Here is a 12117-nt window from a genome sequence, read left to right on the forward strand (position 1 = left end):
ATATAATGTGGAGTTGCGTCAGGAAGGGCATCCGGCGTAAAACCTGTGCCAATTCAACATGCAGATCCACCTTGGATTTGCAGTGGCGACCCCGAGTGCAAACAAGGGAGCAGCCGAAGGGACTTACTTTATATGCATGCACAATTCTGAACAGTCCAGTGTTGGCAGCACAGCACGATATGTTTTATTTCATGCGGACTCCGGAACAATGTTCATAGAACGGATGTCAAAATGAAACATTTTGAAGCAGTGTTTTAGTTCGGCATCAGTAATTCACAGTTCAGACCAAGGGACACATTCTGATTTGACTTTCCCATTCTGGTTTGCATTTCAGCTTGTATTATGTCTTCCTTTTTGTGTTTACTCTGGAAATGGTCCAAAGAAAAGGTGTTTCAAAACATTTTGAAGCCATGTTTCAAGTTGTACTTTCGAGTTGCAGTAATGACAAAACCCTCTGGCACCATTCAATGTCACACACTTAATTCAGATTTTACTTTCTCACTTTCTGTCGTTTTTAAAACTTCATCTCGAATGTGCCCACATAGTGTTCATATGACTCATTAAGTGATGCTAACAATGGTGTGAAGCAGACTATTGGTTGCAACATATTGTATATATGTTTTTGGAATGATGTTGGAATGATGAACAAATGATCTTCTTATGGCCTCGGACAGTGGACTCATCTCTGTGCTTGTCCTGTTAGACCTCAGTGCTGCTTTTGATACTGTTGACCATAAAATTTTATTACAGAGATTAGAGCATGCCATAGGTATTAAAGGCACTGCGCTGCGGTGGTTTGAATCATATTTATCTAATAGATTACAATTTGTTCATGTAAATGGGGAATCTTCTTCACAGACTAAGGTTAATTATGGAGTTCCACAAGGTTCTGTGCTAGGACCAATTTTATTCACTTTATACATGCTTCCCTTAGGCAGTATTATTAGACGGCATTGCTTAAATTTTCATTGTTATGCAGATGATACCCAGCTTTATCTATCCATGAAGCCAGAGGACACACACCAATTAGCTAAACTGCAGGATTGTCTTACAGACATAAAGACATGGATGACCTCTAATTTTCTGCTTTTAAACTCAGATAAAACTGAAGTTATTGTACTTGGCCCCACAAATCTTAGAAACATGGTGTCTAACCAGATCCTTACTCTGGATGGCATTACCCTGACCTCTAGTAATACTGTGAGAAATCTTGGAGTCATTTTTGATCAGGATATGTCATTCAAAGCGCATATTAAACAAATATGTAGGACTGCTTTTTTGCATTTACGCAATATCTCTAAAATTAGAAAGGTCTTGTCTCAGAGCGATGCTGAAAAACTAATTCATGCATTTATTTCCTCTAGGCTGGACTATTGTAATTCATTATTATCAGGTTGTCCTAAAAGTTCCCTGAAAAGCCTTCAGTTAATTCAAAATGCTGCAGCTAGAGTACTAACGGGGACTAGAAGGAGAGAGCATATCTCACCCATATTGGCCTCTCTTCATTGGCTTCCTGTTAATTCTAGAATAGAATTTAAAATTCTTCTTCTTACTTATAAGGTTTTGAATAATCAGGTCCCATCTTATCTTAGGGACCTCATAGTACCATATCACCCCAATAGAGCGCTTCGCTCTCAGACTGCAGGCTTACTTGTAGTTCCTAGGGTTTGTAAGAGTAGAATGGGAGGCAGAGCCTTCAGCTTTCAGGCTCCTCTCCTGTGGAACCAGCTCCCAATTCAGATCAGGGAGACAGACACCCTCTCTACTTTTAAGATTAGGCTTAAAACTTTCCTTTTTGCTAAAGCTTATAGTTAGGGTTGGATCAGGTGACCCTGAACCATCCCTTAGTTATGCTGCTATAGACTTAGACTGCTGGGGGGTTCCCATGATGCACTGAGTGTTTCTTTCTCTTTTTGCTCTGTATTCACCACTCTGCATTTAATCATTAGTGATTGATCTCTGCTCCCCTCCACAGCATGTCTTTTTCCCGGTTCTCTCCCTCAGCCCCAACCAGTCCCAGCAGAAGACTGCCCCTCCCTGAGCCTGGTTCTGCTGGAGGTTTCTTCCTGTTAAAAGGGAGTTTTTCCTTCCCACTGTCGCCAAGTGCTTGCTCACAGGGGGTTGTTTTGACCGTTGGGGTTTTTACATAATTATTGTATGGCCTTGCCTTACAATATAAAGCGCCTTGGGGCAACTGTTTGTTGTGATTTGGCGCTATATAAATAAAATTGATTGATTGATTGATGTAGTGCACTGAAGTTCAGCATGAAATAACTTCATCCTCATTATGCACTCTCTTCAATTAGGTAAGTTACAAAATGATTGCATTTATTGTTTTTGAGTTATTGTCTACACAAGCTGGCTGGGATCAAGAAAAACCCACTCATCTACATTTGTGCTGTCCAAAAATCCTCTAAAATCAATCAATCAATGCTTGGAAACTTTAAACTCACATTTAAAAAGTCAACTGCTCCATTTTCCCACCAGATAATATCAGGTTTAAGGCTTTAAGGACCGCCTCAAGAGGTGTTGGAAGATAAAATGTTGCTGTGTGTCTCAAAGCAGTTTTAAAATAACATTTGTTTGAAACCAAACCAGATTATTAAGCATGCTCCTTATTCTCATGAAAAAAAATTCCTTGCTACTTGCTCATTAAATGAAGTGACAAGACAACATTACAGGCCTAGAATTTCATTCTACAGAAAAATAGCAATTAAAACAGCAATAATGGGAAAATATAAACCAATTAAATGTTGAGCTGTTTGGCAGAGCTTCATGCTCGATACCTTTGTACAAACATTTTTATGCTTTTATAGAATTTTAAAATAGGCCAAACTCGCATGCCGTGTTAGTAGCAGCAAGATCATGAAAATTATTACAGCATGGGCATGGCTGACCTGTTTGCCTCTTGCTTCTGCAATCAATCAGCGCAATTTGAAAGACCGGCTCATTCATCCACTCCATGCAAGTTCATTGATGCACCTCCTCTGCTGGCCATACCTAGCCTTGCCACCTGTTTTGTCCACACCTTTGTTACACTTTGGACTGTTTGGATGGATCCCTGTCTTTTGGACTCTGATTCTTCTCACTTGGTAAATAAAATCACTTATATCACCCAGTCAGTGTGTGGGTGTTTGCATTTTGGGGTTTAAGATTAATCCAAGATTGAAAATCCCTCCCCTTCCCCCAGTCCCAGAAGGAAGATGGGATTATTCAAAATGGAAATACTATCTGAAGGCAATAAAGTGGCATTTGTAATCTTGTAAAATTTCTAGAATAATTGTTTTGTGTTTTTGTTTTTCCGATTAAAATTTGGTAATAGTCTTAAGAGTGATGATACTTTAATATCAGTTCTTAACACCACCCCGATGCAACTGGCCTGTTCAGATTGAGGCTGGGTTGGGATTGCCCTGGTCAATTTGTGAGTCGGAGCTTGTTGCTATGAGCTCATATAGCAGCAGATGATTGTCAAAAGTGACAAAATCACCACATACATTATAATCAATGGAAAATCATAGTGTTAAAAACAAATCTTATCAGTTAATGCAATTTTTTAAATTCATTTTGGTAAAGTAATCTAACAACCACACATCATTTATTCTTTGTTGCATGTGAAATAATGCTCCTGTCGATATGATGAATAACTATTGATAAAACATTTTCAAAATTACACTCTCATGAAACAGATTTAGTTTGTCTCTCACTTGGGTTTTTCCTCATTCTTCCTCCTCACTGCACAACTTTTTCCGAGAAGAATTGTATCTTTTTCTCAGTACTGGCCTTCTCTCTTTTCCTCAGTGTCATTTCATCTTGTTCTCAAAGCCCTCTTTAATTTAACCTCTTCACAAACTGCTCAATAAGAGGGAGTGATTGTTGCCAAGGTAACACTGAGTCTAGTTCAGTATATTAACAAGGGCAATCGGATTTCAGATCCTAACCTGCCAACATTCAGGTCGTCTCTACAGCTGGGTGATTAGAGCAACATCAATAGAAAAATCAGAATACAAATGCATCATTTGATTACGTCACATAGTTTATTATTCATTAGTAGCCAGAAATAATCTGTTTTATTCATTTCAGGATTTGGGGTCAGGATCCTGGCCCAGATATGGAAGAGTAAATATAGATGTATTTTTAAATGAGCCTGCTTCACAATGAGAAAGAATAATTAAAAATAAAACTAGAAGCACTCAGAGAGTGCAAACCTCCGCCAAGGCCATAGGGTCACTGACCCTAAAGAGATTCCTTCCTTGGCACAGTGATCTATTCAACAATTCAGTTTTACAACCAAAACTATGATACATACACTTTTCTTTCTTTTATATTTGACATCCTTGACCATGAAAACATACCACTAGAACGTGGAATCACTTTTATGTCTTTATTAGTTCAAAAGTTATTGTATAAAAACAATTTTTCAGTAATGGCGGTTTTCTTCTGGATCTAGCTCCATAACATTTGAAGCTACATCAAATCTGATGACACCTTACTGAATCAGTACAGATTCAGCTACAATTTTGTGTTAGTTGTGCATCTCTAGCTTCATTTGTCACCTCACACTGACACATTTTCTATTTTCCCTATATTTTTGCATATTCTGGACTTACGCGTAGCTAGGGGTGGGCCTGGATGGGCCTGGGCCCACCCACTTGTCAGCCAGGCCCGCCCCATCCAATGAGAAGGCTGAGTCGCCACTCGACAGTCACCTGTTGTTGCCTCTTTGTATTCCTATGATATGGTATTGCATTAGCACTGAGTGACAATTAATAAACTTTGTCAAAAAAATCTGGTTCATCTTCTGTGATTTTTATTAATTCATTTTCAGAGTACAATGGTCCACCTTTCGCAGCCTCGAAGTTTCGCGGATTGTTTTTAGAGCAATTTTGCATGCTTTTTTTTTTAACGGCGCATTATGTTCTGCGTCCTTATCAGGCGGACCGGTCGCGGCACTGGTTGGCATCACCGCGATTGCTCTCACTGCCTCTGATGCGCTTTCTGCAGGCTCGGTAAACGCAGCAGCAGGCCACTCACACCGCCCTCCTGTCTGCTGTGCGGAATTGCGCCAAATCTGGCAACAGGTCCAGAGACTACACTCACTGTTTTGGAGTTTATGTTGACCGCAGGCACAGAGCTCCGTGGCCACCAAGAGAGGACTTGGATTCTTTGCGAGTCCCGCATCCGTACCTCCGGAGGCAGTGAGCAAAGGGAGAGCATGTGCACTGTGTTCTGCGTATGTCTGTTTATAATCTTCTCGCACAGAAGAAAAAAGAGAGTGTTTACACAAGAGAGAAAAGTGAGAAAATGTTAATGCCTGTTTGAGAAAAGTGTATAAAGTGTGTAGTGAGGGGTTTTACAGCCTTAAAACATCTATAATAATTGCAAAAAATAGCGCTGACTACTTCGCGGATTTCGCTGTTTTCTACTGTTAATCGGATAAAAACGTCCACCAGAACATCCATGTTGACTCTCAGACTGAATGCACTCTCCGTGCTTTCCCTTGAAAGAGAACTGACCGAATCGTTGGACTATGATGACGTGATAAGAGATTCAACAAAGAACCCCGTCGTCTCCTGTTGTAGCATTAAAAGGATTCATCAAATGTAAGTGTGAGACCATTAATTACTTTATTTCTTCTAAATAGGCCTAATTATTGTTAATATTATATTGCAACTGCCACGAATCATGTTGGTGTCCATTCTGATGGTTTTTAATTTGGCCGCCGAGCCAACCTGTTTTCATGTTGCAGATATATTTGGAATTTTAAAGGACTTTACATGACTAAGCGTTGCGTTGCTGCATTGTCCATGGGGTGCTTGTGTCTGACACTTTGCGTCTGTGTAACTGTGCACACAGCGTCTGTGCAGTTGGCTGAGATGTGTTCATCATTAAACTTGGAATTCATTTTTGAAACAATGCCTTATTTAAATACCTATTGACGTTTTGGGTTTAGGCCGAGCCAAGTAGGCTACCAGACTTGCACTGAATGTGTGTGTGTGTGGCGCTGCAATGCAGCTTGCATTATCCATGAAGAGTACTTGTGTCTGACATGTCGCGTCTGTATGCTCACTTTGCCAGAGCTGTAGGCTAAGTGATAACATTGCTTGCGATGTCCAAACGAGGCATACTTTTTCAAACGGTGTATTATAATACCTACACCTTACCTACAACCCCAAAGGTTGGGCCTGTCTGATTTTTTTTCTGGGCCCACCCGTTTTCTGATTTCTGCCTACGCCCCTGATTCTGGATCACCAGATCCGGAATCCAGATCCGATCATCACCAAACTTTGTTGTTTGATAGAACATTTGACTATGTTACACCCTAATTTTTTTCAAGCCTTTCTGCCTTGTTTTTGTGGCGTTAGAAACTAGAATGTCAAAATTCCCCGTATCCCACAATGGTGAAGAATCCTTTAAAAAGTTTCTGGATCGTGATCCGGATCACCACTAAAATTTAATCACTTGTCCTCTTGTCATTTCCAACCACTCCACAAAATTTCATCAAAATCCGTTCAAAACCTTTTGAGTTATCCTGCTGACAAACAAACAAACAAACTCGACCGAAAACATAACCTCCTTGGAAGAAGTAAAAATCCCAAATGCACTTTATATTGTGACCTATAGGGATGTAGTGCATGATGACATCAAATATTTTTGAAATAATATTGAGTTAAAAGTTTGATTAAAAAAAACAAGGGTGCCAGTAATGATTTTTTTCTACCAATAGATGGCACCCTTGCACCACATTTCAAGAAGTAAACAAAGCTTCCCTCTTTGGCCACTCCTCTTCAAATCACCCTCTTCTGCACTGAGTAGAAGGCATGGCAGGTGGAGGGTTTTAACAGGTCTAACAGGTTTCTATGTGGCAAAAGGCAAACATATGGATTCTAGTCCTACCACATTCTTGGCCAGAGGCATTTTTAGCTGCTGAATATGTTTTCTGGAGGAATTTCTGGAAGGTAGTTACTTCCACATTTCATAGCTTATTTTTAATTTGCACTAATTATACTTCTTTATTAATAATTCTTTTAAGGACAAATTGTGGTGTAATTATTGAAAAAAATATTTTTAATATCTAGACACAGTTGATTCATCAATTGTGTAGAATCATTCCAGAGAGATTTTCTATCACATCTGTTATTGTAAGTGACTATTTGTTATGGTTGGAACCACTAAGAACTAGGTTTGTACTAGAGGGTGACACGGGAGTAGATTTTCACTCCTGCCATCCCACTCCCATTCAAAATGACTCCCGCTTCTGTACCGCTCCTATTTTGTTCCTTTTAGCTTTTAGGCAATACACTGAATTTGATTTGATCTTCTCCCTATTCTTTTTTAGATTACTTTGTGTTCTGCAGTTTTATTTCAAAAGATACGGCAACAAGAACAGTTCACCTGCGGTACTATAGAGAGGCACTTATTGCCTAAATCTAAATTTAATTAAATTAATTTAATTTAATTAACAGGGGTGGTGGCCAAGTGGTTAATGCGCTTGGTTTCAATGCAGAAGGTTCCGGGTTCAAATCCCACCCCTGCCACATTTCTCCATGTAATGTGGAGTTGCGTCAGGAAGGGCATCCGGCGTAAAACTTGTGCCAATTCAACATGCAGATCCACCTTGGATTTGCTGTGGCGACCCCAAGTGCAAACAAGGAGTAGCTGAAGGGACTTACTTACTCGCTTATAATGCGCCAAATCACAGCAAAAGCCGTCTCAAGGCGCCTTACATAAAACAGTTCAACATAAAATTTAATAAATAATTTTAAAAAATTCAAATACATAAATAAAAACAGAAGTAAAAGAATAAAACAGATAAAAAAATGAAAACTATTCATAAGAGAATAAAGGGCCTATCACACTGAAAGCTTCAGCGTGACGCTTTAATGCCAGACCGATGCGTTCCAACGCGTCGTGACATCGCACGCGTGCTTCGGAAGCGGCAAGGGGGCAGAGAATGCGGCTACTTCGCACTCTGGGCGTGGATGAGCACTCCGACAGTCGTCATCATGGATTCGCTGCAGGAGAAAGCTTTAGCGCTTGTTCTGCTGAGAAGAAGAAGACGACGACGACAACAACGGCATTCAGTTAGGAGACTGTGGGTTCATGAGACCCTCAGGTCGAGGGCACAGCTTGGGAAATTTTGCCTTGTGAAGGAGATCCGATTTCACGACGACCGCTTCCAGGTCTATTATCGCCTGAGCAGTTAGCAGTTTGATCAGCTGCTGGGGAGAGTCGGGCCTCGGATTACCAGGATCCAGACAAATTTCACAGCTGCAATCACTCCGGTGGAGCATCTGGCAATTTGTCTGAGGTGGGTATGAAAAATTTAAAAGCTCATTAGTATATTGGCAAACACTTGTTTGCGTTTTGTTTCGGCTAATGTTAGCAGTAGCATACGAGCTACAGGTGCTACCTTGAGCCAAATTGCGCTCCAAATATTTTCTGTTTCTTTAATTCTGGGACTTTTTTGTTTCCAGCATTTTGTTTAGATTTCGTAAATATTTAATAGGCTGTAACCAGATTGAAAATGGCACATCTGCCTTGATTGGAGATTTTGCGACCCTTTTCAATATCAGAACAGGCCAAAACAGGCCTTTTTTTCAAGAGCGATGTTAGACCAAAGTTAAAAAATAAAACTAGGTTATAGTAAACAGTTATAGTAAATAATTCTTTGCATACACTAACCAAATATTAAAATGTCTGAAAATACTGGTGGAAAAAATCTTAGACAAGTCTTGTAGCAACAATACTAACATTCTTCTGGCTAGTTTCATTCAAATTCAGTAAACCGTGATTTATATAAAAAAAAATGCCTGAAACATGACATGGGAAAGTTGCTTTGTGTGTGCGTGTGTGTGTTTAAAAAAAAAAAAAAAAAGCTTGGGTCGGGGGGGGGGAACTAAAATTATGGTATTTTGGTGATTTGGTTCATTAAATATTAGGTGGTATTACACCAGTGTAATAATATCACAACCCATCTGTATCCACACATACAGGCAGGAACATGATGATACTCATCAGGCGTCCCTGTGTTTTTACTGTTTAGATCTGTTGTGTTGGTTTGTACTCATTTTGATCTATTCTTGATTGCATTTATGATGTGTCCAAGGCCATTTGGGATAGCCTAGTGGACGACTACCTGCCTGTACCAAAACCTGCAGATTGGCAGGAGATTGCTCAAGGAATTAGGGAGAGGTGGAACTTCCCCAACTGTGTGGGGGCCATGGATGGGAAACACATACTGATCCAGGCACCACGTAATTCTGGTTCCCAGTATTTTAATTATAAGGGAACATACTCCGTCGTACTTCTGGCGGTTGTGGATGCCAAATATCTTTTCAAATCAAATCAAATCAATTTTATTTATATAGCGCCAAATCACAACAAACAGTTGCCCCAAGGCGCTTTATATTGTAAGGCAAAGCCATACAATAATTACGGAAAAACCCCAACGGTCAAAACGACCCCCTGTGAGCAAGCACTTGGCAACAGTGGGAAGGAAAAACTCCCTTTTAACAGGAAGAAACCTCCAGCAGAACCAGGCTCAGGGAGGGGCAGTCTTCTGCTGGGACAGGTTGGAGCTGAGGGAGAGAACCTGGAAAAAGACATGCTGTGGAGGGGAGCAGAGATCAATCACTAATGATTAAATGCAGAATGGTGCATACAGAGCAAAAAGAGAAAGAAACACTCAATGCATTATGGGAACCCCCCAGCAGTCTAAGTCTATAGCAGCATAACTAAGGGATGGTTCAGGGTCACCCGATCCAGCCCTAACTATAAGCTTTAGCAAAAAGGAAAGTTTTAAGCCTAATCTTAAAAGTAGAGAGGGTGTCTGTCTCCCTGATCCGAATTGGGAGCTGGTTCCACAGGAGAGGAGCCTGAAAGCTGAAGGCTCTGCTTCCCATTCTACTCTTACAAACCCTAGGAACTACAAGTAAGCCTGCAGTCTGAGAGCGAAGCGCTCTATTGGGGTGATATGGTACTATGAGGTCCCTAAGATAAGAAGGGACCTGACTATTCAAAACCTTATAAGTAAGAAGAAGAATTTTAAATTCTATTCTAGAATTAACAGGAAGCCAATGAAGAGAGGCCAATATGGGTGAGATATGCTCTCTCCTTCTAGTCCCCGTCAGTACTCTAGCTGCAGCATTTTGAATAAACTAAAGGCTTTTCAGGGAACTTTTAGGACAACCTGATAATAATGAATTACAATAGTCCAGCCTAGAGGAAATAAATGCATGAATTAGTTTTTCAGCATCACTCTGAGACAAGACCTTTCTAATTTTAGAGATATTGCGTAAATGCAAAAAAGCAGTCTTACATATTTGTTTAATATGCGCTTTGAATGACATATCCTGATCAAAAATGACTCCAAGATTTCTCACAGTATTACTAGAGGTCAGGGTAATGCCATCCAGAGTAAGGATCTGGTTAGACACCATGTTTCTAAGATTTGTGGGGCCAAGTACAATAACTTCAGTTTTATCTGAGTTTAAAAGCAGGAAATTAGAGGTCATCCATGTCCTTATGTCTGTAAGATAATCCTGCAGTTTAGCTAATTGGTGTGTGTCCTCTGGCTTCATGGATAGATAAAGCTGGGTATCATCTGCGTAACAATGAAAATTTAAGCAATGCCGTCTAATAATACTGCCTAAGGGAAGCATGTATAAAGTGAATAAAATTGGTCCTAGCACAGAACCTTGTGGAACTCCATAATTAACCTTAGTCTGTGAAGAAGATTCCCCATTTACATGAACAAATTGTAATCTATTAGATAAATATGATTCAAACCACCGCAGCGCAGTGCCTTTGGTGCCAGTGGTTGATGTTGGGGCTTTTGGTAGGAGCAGTGATGGAGGGACCCTTGCTGCCTCTGCCTTTGGAGAAGCTCTGCGGGAGGAGAAGCTGGGTCTCCCAGAAGATGCTCCTCTTCCAGGTGCTGACCATCTGGGATCTTTGCCTCATGTGTTTGTGGGAGATGAGGCTTTTCCCCTCAGGTACGTTTTGGGAGAGATTAGAACATTAATTGTATACAGTGATTTTCATGGAAAACTATTACTATTTTATAGTAATCATTACTAAATTTGAGGGTTCATTACTATGCAGTTTTAGGCCTTTGTACATGTACATTGTCATCGTTACTCATTTACTAATTTGAAATGTTTGTTTTCAGTTGTAATGATTTTCTGCACATTTCTTCTTTCCCCCTCCCCTCTCCAATTCAATAGGAGGAATCTGCTAAGGCCCTACCCTGGAAGACACCTTTCCCAACCAAAGAGCATCTTCAACTACCGCCTATCACGAGCCAGGCGAGTAGTTGAGAATGCCTTTGGTATCTTTGCTGCACAATGGAGGATCGACCACCGGGTAATTGGGGTGTGCCCTGAAAATGTGGATGCCATTGTGAAAGCCACGGTGGCCCTTCACAATTTTCAGAGGTGGAACAACACAACAGAAGCCCCTGTCCCAGCGGATGACCAGCCCATCCCTGCTTTTAGAGATGTGAGGAGAATGGGTGCAAACAACTCTGCCCAACAGGCCACAGCTGTACGGGAGGCCTTCTGCAGCTACTTCTCCTCTCCCGCTGGTGAAGTTCCCTTGCAGAACACTTGAACATCTGTCGTCTCTGCAACCCACACCTGCTGCTGCTCGTCTGTCTTCTTCGAAATAAAGGCCCTTTTAAGAGCCACTCTCATTTTTGAAAGGGCTCTTTCCCATTAAATGTCAACACACGTTTTTGCATGTTATTAGTTATTTTGTAGTGATTACTACATTACAAGCAGTAACAGGCCCAGTGGTGATGGTAAGTATAGAAAACATAAATTGTGTACATATTGTTACAGTTATTCTCTAGTGATTACTACATTTTAAGCAAAATCAGACCCAGCGGTGATGGTAAGTATTGAAAACAATGGATATTTGCGCACTGGAAAAGTACTCATGACTGTTAACTGAAATATGACTTAACAGACAAGGTGCAGAAATTTTGTCATTTCATGTTGTTGCACACAACGTGAAGTTTCTTGTTTAAGCATTTAACTAAATTCACCATGTCTCTCATGGTTGAAATAGAGATAAGAATACATTTGGCTTTTTAGAACAAACACTTTATGTAATTTT

The 12117-nt window shown here is 40.4% G+C and overlaps 1 protein-coding gene across 1 annotated transcript in view; it reads left to right on the forward strand.

Annotated features, from left to right (window-relative positions):
* Window positions 1-11634, forward strand: part of LOC117518085 (protein ALP1-like) — a 59777-nt gene extending 48143 nt beyond the window's left edge. Inside the window, exons 2-4 of the mRNA XM_034179147.1 lie at window positions 9107-9254; window positions 10817-10994; window positions 11226-11634. Coding sequence (XP_034035038.1) covers window positions 9107-9254; window positions 10817-10994; window positions 11226-11610 — 711 coding nt within the window. The 3' untranslated portion in view covers window positions 11611-11634. The remainder of the gene's footprint in view (window positions 1-9106; window positions 9255-10816; window positions 10995-11225) is intronic.
* Window positions 11635-12117: the final 483 nt, after the last annotated feature.

The sequence above is a fragment of the Thalassophryne amazonica genome, chromosome 10 (genome assembly GCF_902500255.1).
Source record: "Thalassophryne amazonica chromosome 10, fThaAma1.1, whole genome shotgun sequence".
In the NCBI taxonomy this organism is placed as follows: Eukaryota; Metazoa; Chordata; class Actinopteri; order Batrachoidiformes; family Batrachoididae; genus Thalassophryne; species Thalassophryne amazonica.